The 20256-nt window shown below is 42.9% G+C and overlaps 1 protein-coding gene and 2 long non-coding RNA genes across 7 annotated transcripts in view; 2 read left to right on the top strand and 1 right to left on the bottom strand.

The window, feature by feature from the left end:
- Positions 1-4099: 4099 nt before the first annotated feature.
- LOC104006358 (uncharacterized) lies at positions 4100-9825 on the top strand. Its single transcript, XR_008547879.2, has 4 exons — positions 4100-4188; positions 4520-4557; positions 8996-9044; positions 9749-9825. It is a non-coding gene; the product is annotated as an uncharacterized LOC104006358 (long non-coding RNA).
- Positions 6497-10741, bottom strand: LOC750999 (uncharacterized). 2 transcript variants are annotated; one of them, XR_680046.5, is made up of 3 exons: positions 10655-10741; positions 9808-10020; positions 6497-6745 (listed from the first exon to the last, which is right to left on the bottom strand). It is a non-coding gene; the product is annotated as an uncharacterized LOC750999 (long non-coding RNA). The 2 variants fall into 2 exon arrangements; XR_680047.5 differs by lacking the exon at positions 10655-10741 and adding an exon at positions 10388-10476.
- MARCHF11 (membrane associated ring-CH-type finger 11) overlaps positions 10631-20256 on the top strand; it is a 112598-nt gene continuing 102972 nt past the window's right edge. Inside the window, exons 1-2 of one of the 4 annotated variants that reach the window (XM_054684182.2) lie at positions 10631-11447; positions 12598-12753. In XM_054684182.2, coding sequence (XP_054540157.2) covers positions 10899-11447; positions 12598-12753 — 705 coding nt within the window. In that variant the 5' untranslated portion in view covers positions 10631-10898. The remainder of the gene's footprint in view (positions 11448-12597; positions 12754-20256) is intronic. The other 3 variants (XM_054684183.2, XM_054684181.2, XM_003310631.6) reach the window with 3 other exon arrangements.

Here is a 20256-nt window from a genome sequence, read left to right as displayed (position 1 = left end):
CTGGTCCTTCTCCTACCGCTTAGCTCTCTTGGGTCTTAATTATACCTCCTTTTGCTAGGTTGGCTCAGAAATGGAATATTTTCCTTTGTGAGGCATGTTAATCTCCCTGAGTCTCAGATTCCTCCTTTGTAACCTAGGGACACTAATATACATCTTGCAGGGCTGTTTAAAACAGGGGCCAGCAAACCTCTTCTGTAAAAAGCCAGATAGTAAATATTTTACACTTTGGAGGCCACAAACCATCTCTGCTTATTCTTTTTTTGTTGTTTCATCCACTCCTGCAAGTCTTTTAAAATTTAACGTATTCTGGTTTAGAGGTTTGCCCCTCTAGTTCACCCCTTGGGTACTGGCATCCAATTACAGGGTCCTGTGTCTCAGTGCTCAAACCCTGGCTTCCCTTCTGGGTGAGCATGTGCAGGTGGTAATACAGACTGATGGGGTTCAGGATACCCTACCCCAAACTATGGCACCTTGGCATTTCAGAAAACAGCAGAAGCAGGAAGGTCTCTGTCCTTCTCCCAACCTTCTCCCCAGAAGCAGCCCATAAAATAATTCTTCAGTTTCCTCTAAAGAAGGTCATAAGACTCTCATGTGAGAGGTGCTCTCCCTACACCCAGATGAAAGGAGCAGCCTTATCTCTCTTATATATATATATATAATACTTTAAGTTCTAGGGTACATGTGCACAACGTGCAGGTTTGTTACACATGTATACATGTGCCATGTTGGTGTGCTTCACCCATTAACTCGTCATTTGCATTAGGTATATCTCCTAATGCTATCCCTCCCCCCTCCCCCCACCCCACGACAGGCCCTGGTGTGTGATGTACCCCTTCCTGTGTCCAAGTGTTCTCATTGTTCAATTCCCACCTATGAGTGAGAACATGCGGTGTTTGGTTTTTTGTCCTTGTGATAGTTTGCTCAGAATGATGGTTTCCAGCTTCATCCATGTCCCTACAAAGGACACGAACTCACCCTTTTTTATGGCTGCATAGTATTCCATGGTGTATATGTGCCACATTTTCTTAATCCAGTCTATCACTGATGGACATTTGGGTTGGTTCCAAGTCTTTGTTTCTTGCGGCACTATTCACAGGAGTAGCCTTATCTCTGAAGACACAGGAAGGCAGAGGAGAATCTAAAGAAACAGGCCTTGCTAAATTCCCTGAGTCTATTAACATTAGATCTACGCACTTTGTCCAATCATACTTCTCCACAACTATCCACCTCTTCATCCAACCTAAGCATAAAACACAGTTTCCCGTGTTTCTTTAGGCCTTTATTCTAAAGGTTCCCATGCCATGTAAAACTTATATTAAATACATTTGTGTGTTTTTCTCTTGTTAACCTGTCTTTCGTTGTAGGGGTCTTGGCCATAAACTTAGTCATGGGTGAGAAAGAAACCCTATTTTCCCCTACAAGACCCCATATCAACTTGTCTATCTTCTAGAAAATTATTATTATTTTTTTTTGTAAATGCAGCTGGCACGTAAGGCAAAAAAATGCCTGCAGAGTTCTAGGTATGGATTGTGATGAACACATTCATGTTTCACTTCCCCTGAACACTAGGGCAGGGTTGGTGAGTGGTTTACACCCTGGATGAAGACGTGGACAGGCCTCACAGTTTCTCTGCTTGTTTTCAGGTAATTGCCCTACAGTTATTTTTATTTGCACTGTCTTAGTTCAGGAAAATTCAAATGAGTATATAGAATTTAAATGAATATATAGTATATAGAATTCAAATTCAAAGGAGTATATACAAAATTCAAACCCATTTACCCAAGCTGTCCTCTACCCTCTCGAGTGGGTACACTGCCAGAGGGAAGTTTGCATGTGGAAGGGGAAGTGGGGTCCGCTGCATTCAGCTCTCTCCCTGCTCCCCTCTTCACCCATGACCCAGCTCTCTCATGACCCAGACGGTGCCCTGGCTCAAAGTGGGAGAGAAGAGAGAAGAGGTGAGGATAGACAGCAGCTCTCACTTGCTGAATGAGTTTGTCCTTCTAGGCCTTATGTATGCTTAGAGCTGGGGGTACCCCAGTGTGACTCATCTAAGCTGACTCCTTCCTACTTTTTTGAGTTCTCTGGAGGTTCTCTGCTTGGCTGATTGCTCCCTTGAATTTTAGGCTGGACAGTTCCTAATGATTCTCTTCTTAGCCTGTGGCCACTGGGCAGTCCATGTGCACACTTTTTTTTTTTTTTTTTTTGAGACAGAGTCTCGCTCTGTTGCCCAGGCTGGAGTGCAGTGGTATGATCTCAGCTCACTGCAACCTCCAGCTCCTGGGTTCAAGCGATTCTCCTGCCTCAGCCTCCTGAGGAGCTGGGACTACAGGCGTGCGCCATGACGCCAGCTAATTTTTGTTTTGTTTTGTTTTGTTTTTTAGTAGAGACAGGGTTTCACCGTGTTGGCCAGGCTGGTCTTGAACGCCTGTCCTCAAGTGATCCACCCGCCTCAGCCTCCCAAAGTGCTGGGATTACAGGTGTGAGCTACCACGTCCCCTCCATGTCTACATTCTTACTGTTGGAGTTTACTTGCTCTAACAAAGGACCCAGCTGGGCGGCAGCCAAGAGGACACCCTGCTGACTCACTCTCCTGCATGGCTCATGTTTGAGTGATGATCAACAGTCAGGATCCTTTGATGTGCAAACCGAAAGGGGAGGCAGATACAAGACGGCAGCAGGCTCTCGCCTCTAGCGCCAATGCCTGTGGCCCTCAGGATTTCCCGGGCAGACGTAGACCCAGTTCACCATCTACCTCACATCTGTCAAGTGTCAGTCAGTCACCAGCTAGCCCTTTGTGTGTCCAAATTGCCAAGAGGCTCCCTGAATGGAGGGGGTCCCCACAAAGCTCCACTGGTAAGGTTTGGGGCGAGAAAAGCAGCTTTCCTCCAAAGCAGGGAGAAGAGCAGACGCACATCCATGATTCCCTCCACACACATTTATTCAGAATCTGCTGTGTCTAGACGCTCCTGGTTGCAGGTGCTGGGAATACAAACCCCTGCCTCTCGATGGCTTCGTTTCTAGTGCCAACATCTCTGTATAAAGAAACCTTTCCTTCAATCCTGCCTTTCTAATGATGGGGGAGTGAATTCCAGGGTTGCAGCATCAAGTCTAGGTGTGCTATTTGGTAAATTCTGCATATGGGAGTGGTCATTGGCTTCACACACACTCCAGAATCCAGGCGATCATACTGGGACTCAGGTGGAAAATGAGGGAGGGTGAGCCCCACTGTAACACTTTCAACCTAAAAAATGGCTCTAGTGCTGGAAACGTAGTTCACATGGAAGGCAAATACAAAGGAGCTTCAGGAGGTGCCTAGGAACCTAGACTCTAGGTGCTCCTCATACGCCAGTCACTCACGCAGGGAGGGCCTGGATATAGCATTACAGAAATACACTGCAGGATTTAAAAAGAAACTTTTTTATTGTGGTAAAATATACATAACATGAAAATGACCATTGTAACTATTTTAAGTGTACAACTTAGTGGCATTACATACATTCACAACGTTGTGCAACCACTAAGATTTTTTTGTAAACCGGGGAAGCTACATTGACGTTCTCAACCCCTTTTAGCAGCAGTGAGTCGCATAGGTTTCTTTTTTTGGTCTTCTATGAATAATATAACACTGGAGGTATATGACAGAGTGGATAGGGCATGGGCTTGGGAGCCAGCCTGCCAGAGTGTGCAGGCAGGCTCTGTCATTTACCGGCTGCCTGCCTGGGCACAGCACATTGTCTGGGCCTCACTGTCCTCCTTGGTATAGGGAACATAATAGTGCCTGCTTCACAGCACTGTGGTGAGGATTAAATTCACATGTGTGAAACGCTTGGAACAGTGCCTGACCTAGTAAATGATCAATCAATTTTAGTTTTCATTGGTGAGTGCAAAAGAAGTGTTCGTGTAGTGGGAAGCTCATTCATTTTTAATATAAATCTTCTTTAAAAGTGTTACAATCACTTCATTTTCCTTTGTCCATTATATAAACCCTTTTTGAATACCCATTATGTGCCAAGGCATTTGAACTAAGCACTGGGGACAAACTATAAATGTTACATGAATATAAATGACTTGCCCTCAAGTGACTTACGGTCAGCTGGAGGAGGGTGGTGAGGGTGCATGCTCACAGGGGCACTGCAAGGCCTAACAGGTGCACCCACCAAAGCTTGGAGGCGGAAGGAGGGGAGTATGGTATGAGAAGACTTTTTAATCTGGTTATTTTACATGGTAAAAATCTGCAATTAACCATACTGAAAGGGGATCTTCTGAATAAGCCTCTTATCATCCTTTACTGTTTAATCAACAAGGTCTAAACTTTTCTTGGAGACTCACATGCTTGATGAATATCAGGATACAAAGCAAAATAACACCTCCAGTGGCTACTCAGCTGTGTATAGAGCTGCTTCTTCTTAAATGAATGCTTCCTGCTGAGGTTTAAAACTATTGGGTCTGCTTTCTTTGGGCTCAGGGCAGGAATATTAGCTGTTATTTCATAATGCTGCTACTCTGCTTACATTTCCAGATTTGTTATTTGTCATTTGCTGTGGACAGGAAGATCAGGTGAGCATATTTATTAGGATTATATTTAAAGTCAGATATAAGCATATCTAGCGGTCTCACTGGAGAGGAAAGTGGAAGCATTAGTAACTGGATTTTTATGTGATTGTGTGGGGTGGGCTGTGGTGGTCTTTTAGAGGCCGATTTGCTTATTTCTTGGTACTTTGGTGGCTCTAGGTTGCATTTGATGGAATAGTGACTTCTTGGTAATTATATGGACAGAATTCTTCCCGCAGTGATGCTTTTCCAGCAAAAGGTGCTTGTCTTCTATTATTTCAATATGTGGTAGGTTTGTCCCACTTATCACTTATACTTTTCTGTCACTTCTTTTTTTTTTTTTTTTCTTTGAGACAGGGTCTCGCTCTGTCACTCAGGCTGGAGTGCAGTGGTACAATCACAGCTCACTGCACACTCAACCTCCTGGGCTCAAGTCATCCTCCCACCTCAGCACCCCTAAGTAGCTGGGACCACAGGGGTGTGTCACCACCCGTGGATAACTTTTGTAGTTTTTGTAGAGATGGGGTCACTTTAACAACTACAGCAGTTTCTCTGTCTCTTTGATTTTGTTAGTTGCTGATATGAAGCACACCTGACATACTCCTATTTAGCCTTCAAATCCCAGCTCAAATGACCCACTCCGAGGAACTTTCTTATAAAAAATCATCTTTCTTCTGCAGAACTCTTAGATCTCTGTACTTGTACAATACTTTTAATCCTCCAACTAGAACTCAAGCTATGTGACATGTTTATGTCTATGTCTCTGTCTTCTTAGTTGTGCCATGAGTTTTCTGAGGTCAGGTACAACCATGTATCACTCCAAGTGTATTATTAAACGTTTGTCACTTTCTAATTGTTAATTGTACAAATGAATGGTAGTTTTGTTTTTGGATTTTCTTTCCTGATGACACCCATCATTAGTGGGATTTCCCCCATCCACCCGCCCACTCACACACACATATACGCCAGCACATTGGGCTCATGTCCAAAATATCAAATATTGTTTTTCTTTAATTGTATTAACTTGTGCCCACTTATTCAAAACTTCCTGCATTTAAGAAGTCTTGTCTGTGGCTATAGTTTATAACTCTTGGTTTTGCATTTCAGTAAATATTCACTATCTTTTGGGGCACAGTTTCATGTTATTAGCTTAGCTAGGGGTGGGGTGGCAGGTTTAGGAGTTCAGCTGGACAAGAAGAAGGTGATGACAAATATGGTCAATTGTGGCGGCTAGAGGTCAAATTCCAAGATGTGGGGATACTTGTGTCTCTTTTTATCTGTCAAGCAGTCATTCCCCTGGAAATAGAATTTCTCTTCCTTCAAGGAATTACTATTTACTCACATCAGCTATGTCATTTTGTTGAAGGGATTTTCAGCGACTGCTCAGCAGCTCATGGTCCAGGCTGGAGCAACCATGATCCTTTTCTGGGATGTTTTAAAGTCTGGAAAAAGGGTGGGTTGGGAGTGGTGTGTGAGGCTGGTGGTTTGCCGTAAACTTGGAGCTGCCTCCTCTTCTTATCTGAAGGAAGATTCTTCTAAGGTCAGGGGCCCAAGAAAGAGGCAGGGACCCTATAGCAGCCAGGATTCAGGCTAGCACCCCAACACTTTCCACAGAAAGATTTGTTTCAGTCTAACAAGTTCTCTGTCTAGAAAACCAATCCTCTGCTCTCCACCCAAACTTCCTGGAAACATAGTGACCTTTAAGTTGTTATTTGTATAGAATTCATTGATAACTTTAAAAAGGTAAGTAATCATTCTTTTGAATTTTCTCATTTAATCCACATTTACTGAGTTCTCGCTGATGTCAGCCATCATGTTAACTAAATGCTTTAGAGAAAAGGGTCACTGAAACAGACAGACTCAAACCAAGTGACCTACTGTCTAGCACAAGGGGATAAACCCAGATCTGTGCATGCCTAACACCACAACACAAGGCATAACGTAATAATATTCACGTTATGTTTAATTTGTGAGTTTGGTAGATGGATGATTTTCAGCTGAAGAAGATCAGGGTTGGCTGTATTTGAGATTCTTCTAAAGTGTGGGTGGCTCCATCAGGTCAGACTGATTCACCTGCATTCCAGATGTCAGGCAGGTGTAGGATATCCTGTGCACACAGCCATTCAACATGTTTTAATGCCTTTACATCGCTTATGTTGAAAGCACTTGTTTCCAAGGTTCAAGGCAGAGACGACTAAGGGAAGAAAACAATGCTTGGTCATTACTTTAAAAAAATGCAATATGATCCTCTACAAATCAAACATGCTCTTAATATACTATTTTATTGTTTTGAAGGTCTTAAAACATTTTGTGGGAGGTTGAAATAAGTATTTTTGGTAGGACTTAGCGAGTATTGAATGGTATTTGTATCTAGAATTTAGGTATTAGTGAGCTTTCAGAGAAGATACTAGGTTCTCAGAGAAAAGCCAGGTTAATATAAGTTGGTGAGGACCAAGGCACCCAATAAGGAAGGAGAGAGGACTGGCCGGCTGACTTAGATTTGGAAGCCCATATGAGTGGAAGAACCAGCAGTTACCAAAAACAATGAGAGAATCAGGAGGCAAAGCTAGAAAGACTGGCAGAAAAATGGTACCAAACTTAAGGGTAGAATTGACAAATGCTGGAATTTCTGACATGTCTTTGGTGAACATAAAATCAAGGTGATCCAAGACATCGACCTCACTTACACAGGGCAACAAATGACTAATTAACACCATTAGGTGAGCAAAATACACACAATATATCCATATATAATGTCGAGCAGTAAGGTGAGATGAAAAAGAGTAAAACTGGGAAAATGAGAGTGGGAAATTCTATATCAGATGGAAAATTTATGGAAGGTCTTTTTTTTTTTTTTTTGAAATGAGGTCTTGCTCTTGTCACCCAGGCTGGAGTGCAATGGTGCAATCTCTGCTCACTGCAACCTCCATCTCCCGGGTTCAAGTGATTCTCCCACCTCAGCCTCCCTAGTAGCTGGGATTACAGGTGCCCACCACCACACCCGGCTGATTTTTTGTATTTTTAGTAGAGACAGGGTTTCACAATGTTGGCCCATGTTGGCCAGGATGGTCTGGAACTCCTGACCTCAGGTGATCCACCCACCTCGGCCTCCCAATGTGCTGGGATTACAGGCGTGAGCCACCGCACCTGGCCGGAAGGTGTTTTTTATGAAATGCAGAAATCTGCGTGAAGTGAGGGAGTGAGCCACAATAATTGAAGATGGGTAGAGGGGGTGTACTTGGTATATAGCAAGGATGCCAGTGTAGCAGAAATGAGTAGCAAGGAGGGTAGGGTAGGCTGGTGGGGAGAGTATGGAGAGGTCTTTAGAGAGGCAGCCAGAGGCTACACTGGGGACTTGCAGGGGCTGCTAAAATTTTTGGTATTACACTAAGTGTGATGAGAAGCCATTGGCGGGTACTGAGTAGAGGGATGACATGACTAGACTTAACACCAGAATGGGATCATCCTGGCTGGTGTAGGGTGTAAGCTCAAGAATGAGAAGCAGGGAGACAGGAAGTTGTTTTGACAGTTTCGTGCATTATAATGGTGGTTTGAATTGGGATGGTGGGGACGGAGGTGAAAAGGTGTAGTGAAATTTGGTGAATATTTTGAAAGTACATTTGAAAGAAATTTTTGTATACTGAACGTACGATGTGAAGTCAAGGATGACACTTAGGATTTTGGCTTAAACAACTAAATGAATGAACAACTGGTTTACTGGCATCATGAAGATTTGATCATCCTTTCAATATTTGCTCAAATTTGATAAACCTGCATTTCCCCTCATTCATTTTCAGTTGGCAGATGCACCTTGCTACTGATGGCTGTCAGTGGCCACCGGCGCACTGCTCTATCTGATGTCTGTGTCTCCATCTCTCTTCCACTTGGTTGCCAGCAGCTGAGAGGAATTCATCCTTTCTGCATTTCATTATTTTATAATTTTATGACAGAGGATGTAGCCACAGTTAGAAAGAAGGTGTTTTTCCTGGACCCATTGAAAATGCATTGGGTTAACTGAAGATCATGAGCAAGTTTCCCTTCAGGGACTGGTCAGCTTTGGAGGTCATTGAAACTGGGAAGGAATCTTATGTGGCTACCCAATTTAGCAAGCAAACGTATTTTTTTTTATTTTTCAGAAACAATTAACTGAGAGGACACATCTAGCCTTGTGGCCCTTTTCTCCTTTATCCATGCCGCTTCGCTGTCTGAATTATTCTACACCGTTTATACAAAACCCATAGCTTTTATGCTGTCCTTCGAGTACCGATGCACTTTATCACACCTGGTAGAAATTTACTAGTCATAAATGGAATTATTTAGGGGATTCTGTACAAATCTAGACAGTCTTTAACTCGAGAACTTATGAAGAAGGTTTATGATGATCATAAGGCTTATGATTATCTTGACTGTGGCAATACACAAACTTGCATTGTCATTCTGACAGGTGAAGACCAAAAATGAAAGCATATCGACAACCACATTTCTTCAACGTGGTAAGTTCCTGGAGATTATTGTTTTAAAAATGTGCTTGCTGCCTGCCACTCTGCTACCAAAAATAGCCAGTCTGAAGGGGCTAAGTGTTAGAGGACATTCCTGGAAACTAGTTCATCAGAGAACATTTGTGACAAAACATTCTTGAATTATTTTTCACTACCTTCTCTCTCTGGCAAATGAAACCAATTTCTGTCAAAAGAGGTAGGTCTTCTTTAAGAATCAAATATACTTCTTACTGCCAAAACGTGAAATGGAAAAATGAACTTAAGCTAGTAGTTTATCTCAGCCATTACAGAGTATCTAACTATTAATGGGAATCAATGGCGCCAAACACACAATGTACTACAATACTATTTTAGGAGGCAGAAGAAAGGATTGGAAGAAAAAATTATTGGCATTTGAACCAGAAAATCTGGTCAGGGAACACAGAAGTTCTTTGTTAATAGTTCTATAACCTTGAACAAGTTATTTTGCCTTTCTGATCCCGGGTCTTCGGCTATGAAACGCTGCCAAAAATGACTGCTCTGTGTCTTTGTGTCAAAGACTGAAAGCGTCACATCAGTGAAAATTCGGATAGACACACTGCCGCATATAAATCCGGTGCTTTATGATCTCACACTGCACGGATTTGGAAACTACTGCATGTGCACGATTCTCAGCCTAGTTCCCTGCAGGTGAGGGATTTTTTTTTTTTCCCGGAAAGAAAACTGTTAGCTCTGCCCTGAAGATGAGTCCCACAGAGGTTTTGCAGGGTGGAGTTACCGAGAAATTGACTTCGGGGTGAGTAAAACTAAGATCCGGGGAAGGCTGCAGCCACTTTTCCAGGGTAAGGGGCGGTGTCATTTGCTTCCTCATGCGGCGAGGACGAAAGTGATTATAAGCCACAGAACGTGGCGCCAGGGCATAAACCATTTCAGGAGACGAAGCTCTGACCTTCCAGGCACCAAGATCTTTACCAACAACCCGGGATGCTCACTGCAGGAGGGAGCGGGTGAGGAGGACACAGGGATTCGAGGGCGGGACAGACAGGGAGAGGACACAGGTTCCAGAGACTTCTGTTTTAAGGCTCTCGGGGATCCCTGAGAAGGCCCTTGAGGGCTCCAAGCGCGGGGAGCGAGGGCCGGGAAGTGGCGGTTACAGTCCCGGGTCCCGCGCCCTTTCCCGCTCCACTGCTCAGCCAGTTCGGGCGCGCCCAGGGCACCCGCCTCGCGCACCCCTAAGCCCACGCGGGTCTCGGCTCAGACTGTCGCGCCCCACCCGGCCCACGCCACATCCCACCGGCCCATCCAGTAACGGTTTCTGGACCCGCGGCCTCTCCCCTGCCCCCTACTTCCCAGCTCACGAGAGCCGCAGCGCTGCGCCGTTTGGAGAGGGGTCATCCGCCCCGGAACCGACGTGAGCGCGGGGCCGGCCCGTGGAGGCGGCTGAGGGATCCCCCACTTCCAGCCCGCCCGCTCGGAGCCGAACCCCGAGCTCCGTCCCGCTGATCCGCGCCCCCAACCCACCCCGCGCCCGCGCCCGCGCCCGCGCCCCCTCACCCCCGCCGCACCGCTCCTCCCTCCCGCCCCCTCGCTTCTCCGGCCCCCCCTTTCCGCGGCGCGGCTCTCACGCGCAGCCGAATTCGGCGCCGCCTCCATCAGAGCCGAGCCGGCGGCTCCACCGAACGGCCGCGCCTGCCGCCGCCGCAGCTGCTGAACCTTCCGCATCCCCTCCCCGTCCCGCCCCCTAGCCCCAGGCGCCCGGGCCCCCTCCCTCTTTTTCCCCTCTCCCTCCCGCCCCTCCGCGCTCTCTTTCCCTGCAGCCAGAGCCCGGCCCGCCAGCCGGGCCGGCAGGAGGGCGGCGGCGGCACAACCATGAGCTTTGAGGGCGGCCACGGCGGTAGTCGGTGTCGCGGGGCGGAGAGCGGGGACGCCGAGCCTCCCCCGCAACCTCCCCCGCCGCCGCCGCCGCCGCCGCCGCCGCCGCCGCCGCCGGGAGAGCCGGCCCCGGTCCCCGCGGCCCCGCGCTACCTGCCGCCGCTGCCCGCGTCCCCCGAGACCCCCGAGCGCGCCGCGGGGCCAAGCGAGCCGCTAGGGGAGGTGGCCCCGCGGTGCAGGGGAGCGGACGAGCTGCCGCCTCCGCCGCTGCCCCTGCAGCCCGCCGGCCAGGAAGTGGCGGCGGCCGGCGACTCCGGGGAAGGTCCGAGGCGCCTCCCGGCGGCGGCAGCAGCGAAAGGCGGCCCCGGGGAGTCTGAGGCCGGCGCGGGCGGCGAGGGCGAGCGGCGGGGCGCCGGAGACCAGCCCGAGACGCGCTCGGTGTGCAGCAGCCGCAGCAGCAGCAGTGGCGGCGGCGACCAGCGCGCTGGGCACCAGCACCGGCACCACCAGCCCATCTGCAAGATCTGCTTCCAGGGCGCGGAGCAGGTAAGGCCCGGCGAGACCCCGAGGCAGCCGGTGGCGGCTCCAGCTCGCGCCGGTCAAGCTTTCAGCACCACGGACAGCGCACGCATACCTCCCAGTTTGCCTCCAGTGAGGCTCCTCTGGTTCTGCCCTGTGAGCGCTGGCTCCAATATGCCTTCCCCTTTCCCTTCCCGTGAAGGCAAATAAAAATGTCCCAGTGGTGAATACTGGGTTTAATTTCATCTACACTTTCTTTTTCCTTCCTGGCTTAGGAGCTACATGTTCCTCAGGTGCTTTAGTGATAATGCCAAAAGCGGCTTTTGTGAATTATTCGATGGATTTTGGTTTATGCTTAGAAGCAAACCTGTCAGATGTAAGGTGAAGTCCGTTTTCTACAGATGTATCTTGAGACAGATGTCATATCACAACCAGAAAGGGCAGAGTCTTTCCTTACTGCAAATTTGGGTGACTTAATCTCACGGATGTGAAAAGCATGTGATACAAGAGAAATAGGAATGGACTTTGAAAGAAAGGCTATTATGCCAACAATTTATATTTTGTCAGCAACACAATTCTAAAATTATAAACACCATTGTAGGTGCATGCAAACTTATATGAGAGTAATCATGCAGAGGAAATGATAGCATATGTCCCTTACAAATGTGTGGTCTGAGAAAAGATTAGGTGTAATGTTTTTAAACGTAAGGAAATAGCATAAGAATATACAAGCTTTCAGGAATATAGTGCCCTAAGTCAATATTTATGATGCTACATTTAGAAAAAAAAGCATAATGCCGCTTTCTGGGATGCCATGCATTTCTTCTTTAGCAATGATTAAGAATAACTGCAGAGGAAATGCATCTGACCATCCACTTAAAAGTTATTAAAGAGATTTAATAGTACAGCTTGCCCCCACGGGTATTGGGAGCTATATCTTGCAGACATTTTGTATGTTGGTAGAACATTTATGTCATAACTCTAAGCAATATCTTTGAAATAGTTTTAAGACTTAGTTTCATTCCCATGAGAGGTATAAAATTTTAATTTCATTTCCTAGGATAGAGCCTGATGCTGTATCCTGAGTAAATGGCTTTGGAAGAAAAGAAAGGAAGCATTAGGTTTTTAAAATAGAGACACAGACACAAATATTCACACTGAGCTGTTTTCTTTTTAGGGTGAGTTGTTGAACCCCTGCCGATGTGATGGGTCAGTTCGGTATACACATCAGCTGTGCCTGCTAAAGTGGATCAGTGAGAGAGGTTCCTGGACCTGTGAACTTTGCTGTTATAGATACCATGTTATAGCCATTAAAATGAAACAACCTTGCCAGGTAAGCAGTTTCAACATTTATTTTTCCTGAAATAATTTTGTTAACATGAATGCACTTAAGCTTAGTTATTACTAAGGATATTTACTTATGCTACTTAAAAACATTTTGTGAAAATTACACTAAAACCAAGATTTAGAATTTGTAAACATATGTTTTTGAGAAAGCCATGACATTTTATCTGAGAAACTCAAAAGACATTTTAATCGAATGGTTTCCTTTATGAATTTTTTACTTATTGATAAAATGATACCAGTCTTTTTTCTAAAAAGGCAAGTTGGTAAAATGACTTGTACCACACTTAAATCAATTTTATTCATTAGAAATGTTACACAATTGATTTTATTAATATTTTGTTAACTTAAGCAATTAAGCTCTAATGGGCTCCATTTATGGAGAACAGATACAAGTAAAACAAAACTTCACTGGTATGAAAACTTTGGTTGAACCTATTAGTTCTAATCTGAATGTTATTTCCATTTAACCAGGCTTTCTTTGTCATGTGATGTTCTTTCGCAGTTAAATTTTGGCTGATTTTCTTCTTTGCTGTGTTCAACTACATAGTGGATGCAGAAGTATTCCCAACAGTTACTCTCAATAATACTACTGAACTAGTATTCTTACATATTCTTAAACTTTTTGTGTATAATCACATAATAACATAATACACATAAATCTACAAATGCCCTGGAAAATAGGCCTAAAATTTATCGTGAAACAGATTCAGGTTCTTTGAACAGACAGGTAGAATATAAAATATTAAGAATGACATCTTAAGGAAAAGCAGAATAATGTGTAATTAATGTTATCTGGTAGGCTGAAGTTAAGTAGACATAAAAGAATAGGGTTCAAAACAGAGACAAAGGAGTAATAGAAATAAAAAGAATAGGGAATTGCAAAGTTGGGAGGGGGAAAAGTAATAAATTCTCGTGTTCCTTGTTGCTATCTAAATCACCCAATTTGGTTTTTATTCAGCAATGTAATATAGGTGGAACTACCAGTGTTTGCAGAAGGAACCTGGAAGCTGAATTACTAGTGCATTCATAATTTAAATTTCATAGTTTAAAATTTTTGTATCTTTTATATAGTTTGCAATTAATTTGCATCTCTGATAGTCTCCATTTAATGCATGATTAGCAACCACAAAATGAAAATATGTATTTCTCAAGCTGACCTAGGGCTTGTGAATAATTGGAAAGAGAAAGCATAAATAATGGGGATGAGTGATATTATCATGCTGAAGACAGGCACAAACCTGACACCTTTTCCAAGAACCTCTGATTGAACTACTTGGGTATCAATTTATGAATCCATCATAGTTGTCTTGAAAAACAGATGAAACCATTTTCAAAGACTAGCATATAGGTAGTATAATTGGATCTACAACAGTTTTATCAATAGAAGTATGTGGGAAAATAAGAAATGAGAGAGTTTTGGGCTCTAGAGGAAAGTTCCATGAGAAGAGCTATGGTCAGACACTCATTGGCTGAAACAGAAGACTATTTCAAGAGCTTGAACTTATGGCAACTATATGTCAATTCATTTGGGATGATTAATTTTGAAGTAAATACAGATAAGTACTTGATGGACATTTTAAAATAGGAGATCAAGAGCTGGGGCAAAAAAAAATACTATTTACTAATTTTAATCCTATAGCAAAAAGAATTGGTTACTACTGTCTCTTGCTTCGTTTAAAAAAGATTCAATAGTTATTTTTTAAAAGTAACTCCCAAACTGTGCATATGATTTTCCTTTTCCCCAAAAAGAACTAAAACCTAAAAACTAATCTGGTACTACTAGCATATTTAGGATTAATTTTATTATGACATCTGTAAATACTACCATTATCTGTAACCTGATCTGATTGTTGTAGTGACCTACAAAATCATATGTAGAAACAAAGTTGATATGAATGTGATGATGATAGCTCAGAACATGCTGGAGATGAAATAACTTTCCAGGACTACGTCAGATACACATGTATCTGTGTGAGGCCAATCCCTTGTGAATAGGTGGTTTCTTGGATGTAGAACAGAACAGAGAACAAATATTAATATTCACAAATACTTTGCCACGCACTGTTCTAAATGCTTTATATATATGGATACTGATATTTAATCTTCATGACAAATCTATGAGGTGAGGAATATTTCTATTTTACTCAAAGGGAAACTGAGGCACAGTAAAGTTAAGTAACTTCTACTAGGTACCTATCTAGTAAAAGGCAAAGCCAAGATTCAGACTTAGTCAGTCTGGCCCAGGGTCCACTGTCTTAGCCGCCCTGTTGGAAAGTGTGCTTCTCAATCCCATCCTAGCCACCTTCATGTTTCTGGATCTTTCAGGACTTGTCCTGGAAAAGGCTGTAGCAAGCAGGAAATAGTTTCGGCCTGGATCTCTAAGATGGTTTGGGAAGGTTTTGACTGTCTACTGTTGCATAATAAACCACCTCAATACTTAGTGCTTTAAACAACAACTGTCATTTATGATCTGTTAAGAGTCTATGGGTTGATGGAGGTCAGCTGAGATGTCTTTCTCTGCATGCAACATCACCTGGAGCTATCATCATCCAGAGGCTTAACCAGATTGGAACATCCAAGAAGGCTTGCTCATTTGACCTGGTTTTGGTGCTGGCTGTTGGCTGGAAGCTCAGTTGGGGCTGCCACCTGGTGTGTCAGTTCTCCCTCCATGTGGCTGCTGCTTTTCACTGTGATAGCTGGGTTCCAAGACCATGAAAGTGAAAATTACAAATCTCTTAAGGCATAGCCTTGGAAGTGACGTGGTTCACCATCTACTGCATTCTTTTGTGTAAAGCTAGACAGAGGCCCAACTCAGATACAAGAGAAGGGGAAATAGACTCCACTTCTGGAGTCTGGCCCTTCTTTTAAAGAGCGTGGCCATCTTTATCCCCCATAGGAGTTAGCTTCCAAAATGGCCATGCCTTCCTGACCTGGTCTCTGCATTTGGTCCTCATGAAGTCCGGGTAGATCAGCACATATCACCATAACTTCCCTTCCAGCACTCTGAACTAAAGGAGCTTAAAACAATGTATGCAAGAACTCACCAGTGATGCTTGATGTATATCCTCAAGCACTTTCACAAGCAAGTATTACCATGTTGTATTTCCTTGTGCTCAGAGGAAGATGAGGACAGAGAAGGGCAAAGAGCAGTTATCAGGAAGCAGGTGTGTGTGAGGAAAACACGCTGCAGTGAGCCTAACACCTTAGTTTCACTTGTTTTTCTCATTGAGATTTGAATTCTTTGAGAATTGGAGTCTAACCTCCCAATTTCATTGGATTTCAGTGATGCTCAGCAGCATGACCCAATAGAAAGCTAGCAGATGTATCCTGTACAACGTAGTTAAACCTTAATTGCCGTATCATTAGCAGTAGGAGTTAATTAAGACATTTGAGGTAATTAAAATGCATTTACCTTCCTATCTACTGGCAGAATCTATTTTATTTATTAACATATCCAAGATGATGCATTAAGGACAATTTGAGAGTAAAGCCTAGTTCTGTTTTGAATCTGGCCTAAAATTAGTGAAATGCATGGACATATAAGATCAATTTTATTTTGAGATGTTGGGAGCATTATACATTAATTAAGCCATATTCCAGTTTATGAATGGCTTTAGTATTTTTTCCAGAGGCATGATGGATCTTTGAAGAGATAACATTTATGGGATAAAGTACTGTATGTGAAATTTTAAACTTCCTATAAAAGACAGACTGTACTGCCTTAACAAAGAAAAAGCTATGTAAATGGAAGATAATATCTGTTATTTTAGACAAGCTAGTTAAACTCTTTGCATCTCCATTGACTCATCTTCAAAAAGGAGATGACAATGCTACCAGTCTTATACCTTATTTTGAGAATTAGACACATAAATATGTGTGAAATGCTTAGAATGACACCTGGCCCATAGCAGGTGCCATTTAAATGCCGGTTCTGGATATTATGATCTGTTCAGTCAGCTAAGGGATGGGACCTTCACTTGCTCACTGCCACAGGTCCTTCTTGTTTATTTCTCGTTGTGTCACCAAAGTGAAGTTCATGGCTTCTCTTTCCATATCCTTCTTTACTCTTGGATTTTTATTCCCTGCTTTTTCTGGGATCCCACCTCAGTTTCTGAGCAAATCAGTTGACATCCATGATGAATGAATCAGCATTTTTAAAAGCAGGTGTAATGAGATATAATGATCTCAGTGCAGTGAGCATATTTACTCTCCAGATGTCCCTCACTGTGGGTCTTATTTATGTCCTTATTGGAGTCTACTCATAATTGGAGCAATGAGATGCTCTTAAATGTGGCCAAGCACAGGACAGCACTATTCAAGGTCAGGCAGCCATACTTTGTTTATGCTTTAGAACAGCCCCTGTCAGGTGGGTGCATGTAACCTGTGAGTAGGCAGGAGGCCAGAGAAGTCTGAGATTTCTGGGGGACAGTCACAGAAGGGGTAATGGCTGAGCATCAGTCAAAGGGAGTCAAAAGGAATCATGATGTTCACCAACTTTCCTTCTTCCTCCTTTGTTGCTTGGAGCACCGAAGGCCTGCCTTGCCTACTTGGGAAGGGTTAGAAACTTGCATGTGGTCCATAGACCTTTTCAGGGATTAGGCTTTGGCCTTTGTTATTGGCCTATACTGTTTTTTATTAGCCTTTCCCTTACTCGTTTTCCTTTAAACTCTTCTAATGTGCTGTCAGCAGCAGATCTTCTTATAGCAGTAAGAATGACTGGGAAATCTCTTAGCAAGGAGAAGAACTTGAGATTATTTTTGATTTTTATCCATGTTCTTAAAACCCTGGGATTCATCATAATGGATTTGAATCAGAGGGGAATTAGATAGCAGGTGGGTTTATTTGGCTGTCCTTCTCAGGTACAGCTTCCAGACCTTCTTGTAAGACATACATACATAGAACTTTAATTAACTTTCTGAGGAACCCATGGTCATTATTTTCTAAATGGGGCTCCATCATGAAAGGGGCATTTCCACCTTCAGAACTGATTATTAGTAGGATGTAGCTGATGCACTAGGAGGAGCTGACAAATTATCATTGAAAACTGACTTTGGTTTTGAAAATGTATCAAGAAAACATCAGAGCATGAACTGTATCGGCATTGCATGCTGTCATTTGAAATCATTCAAGACATTTGCATTTCATGGCTTAAAAATGTCTGCATATGTGCAGCCTGTGACACGGTGAGCCACCCCTTTGACTTTTTCTCTAAGTGCTGCTCTTACTTCCATTCTCTGCAGATTTAATAGCAAATGACAAGCTGAGGGGAGACGTGTTTTATTACCGTGGCTGAATAACTAAAAAACAATGCTGAGATATAATATTTAAATGTCTATCCTGGCATATTTTGTAGGTAACTAAAAATGTCAAAATGAGCAGCACATCACGAGGCAATTTTCTCACCTTAGGAGTTAATTTTGTTTCATTTGCTTACTAATTTTCAAAACATAAGAATCTGTATTTTACTCACTAGAAGAAATGAATGATTTTCTGCTGAATAAAATATGTAAATTTTACTTTGTATACTACTATAACCATCTTATTTACTGTACAGACTACATGTACAGTGATTTTACAATTTCTCCTAAGCCAGATGGTTCTGAAACACTGGTAAAAGGAGCCAAAGGTCATTTAGGGCATTGTGCCCTGGTATTTGCTTTTAAACTATTTAGAACGAGGCTTGGAGACAACATGTACCCTATAGGTGATACCCTTCAGGACTTTCTTCTCTACATACCTTCGACTTTTCTACATTTTCCAGCCCTTTTAAGTGCATTTCCCTTTGGACACCTTCCTCTTCTGTGCTTTGTTTGCCCCTCTACACAGCTTCCTGTAGAAGAAAGAACATCCTAGGCAGAAATGGGTCGACTTATGGGTTAAAGCAAGTCAGGATGACAAGAAGATTTGGCAGTTGTTGGGTAGAGGAGCCTTGTCATGGCTCCAACCTGTCTTCACTTGATAACATTTGTATTACTATTTAAATTAGTGGTTAGAAGGCTTTTCCTCTACAGGGTCAGACAGGAAATATTTTAGGCTAGGAGGGCCATTATAAGCTACTGTCCTAGCATGAAAGCTGCCACAGACACTGTATAAATAAATGAGCATAGCTGTGTTCCAGTAAAACTTTACTTATAGCGACTGAAATTTGAATTTCATATCATCTTAATGTGTCAGGAAATAGTATTCTTTTTTTAAAAAATGTTTCCCCTGCCATGTAAAAATGTAAAAACTCATGGACCACACAAAAACAGGTAGCGAGCTGGGTTCACTCAGCTGCATTTGGTAGTAATTTAAACATATGGAGTATTGATTTGGACTTAGGTTTTTATAACCTCTTAGAAAATTCAATGGGTGAGATGTTTCTAAATTTCTATGTTTCTTTCTAATTTTGAATGAACTTATTATAAACTTACATTATTTAGAAAACGGTGGCATCTTAGCTCCATGGGGTGGGGGGAGGGGGGAGGGATAGCATTGGGAGATATACCTAATGCTAGATGACGAGTTAGTGGGTGCAGCACACCAGCATGGCACATGTATACATATGTAACTAACCTGCACAATGTGCACATGTACCCTAAAACTTAAAGTATAATAATAATAAATAAATAAATAAATAAATAAATAAAAAATAAAAAATGCTATTAACTTTTCCATATTAAATATTAAAACCATTGCTTCTTTGAAACAGTTTCTTGTTCATATCAGATTCAAATCCTTAATTCTGAGGAGTCGCTTTGGTTAAGTCAGGAGTGGAAAGCAGGGGCATCTCAGAATAAGTGTCCTTGGAACAGGCCACTGTCCTCTCTGTGAGTCCTGGAATACATTTTAAAGAATGCTCTTACCCCGCCCCAGGCTGTCTGCAGTGCAGTAAATATCCTTGGAATATTCCCTTCTGAATGTCTTGAAATGAGATTATTTTAATTTGCTTAGAGTTTCTGGGCTTGTATTCTGAGGGACAAGCATAGCAATGAGCGGGACAGGTTTTAGAGCACATTATATAACACAGCTCAATATTGCTGACATTCATTTTCTTGGTCACTTTGTGGGCATTCAGTGAATATTTATGGTATGAATGAATAGATGCATACCTGAGTGTTTTTGTAAGGTGGCAAGAACCATGGAGGTTATATTATTTCTGAGTGAGAGTATGATTTAGGGAAAACAAATTGCATTCATTACTCATACATTAGCCATCTAATAGTTGTTAATTTTCAACTTGTATCTCAAGTTGATCTTCTAATAATGCTATTCTCAAGTTGCCTGGGCAAGTATGTTCAGTTCTTCAGACCATAGAAAAAAAGCCTTGATAGTAACACGGGATCTATTTTTTAAAACCCAGAATTTTTTTTAATAAAAGCTTCCAGTGAGACATATCTGCTCTTTTCAAAAAATAAAATGTCATGAAAAAAGTCTGTGAATGTGGAATTACCCATGTGTGACACCCTCACTTACTTGAGATTGTCACTGTTTGAAGGGTTTCTTCTAG

This window comes from Pan troglodytes, chromosome 4, assembly GCF_028858775.2.
Source record: "Pan troglodytes isolate AG18354 chromosome 4, NHGRI_mPanTro3-v2.0_pri, whole genome shotgun sequence".
NCBI lineage: Eukaryota > Metazoa > Chordata > Mammalia > Primates > Hominidae > Pan > Pan troglodytes.
The sequence above is the reverse complement of the archived record's forward strand: the minus strand, read 5'-3'. Positions and strand labels throughout refer to the sequence as shown.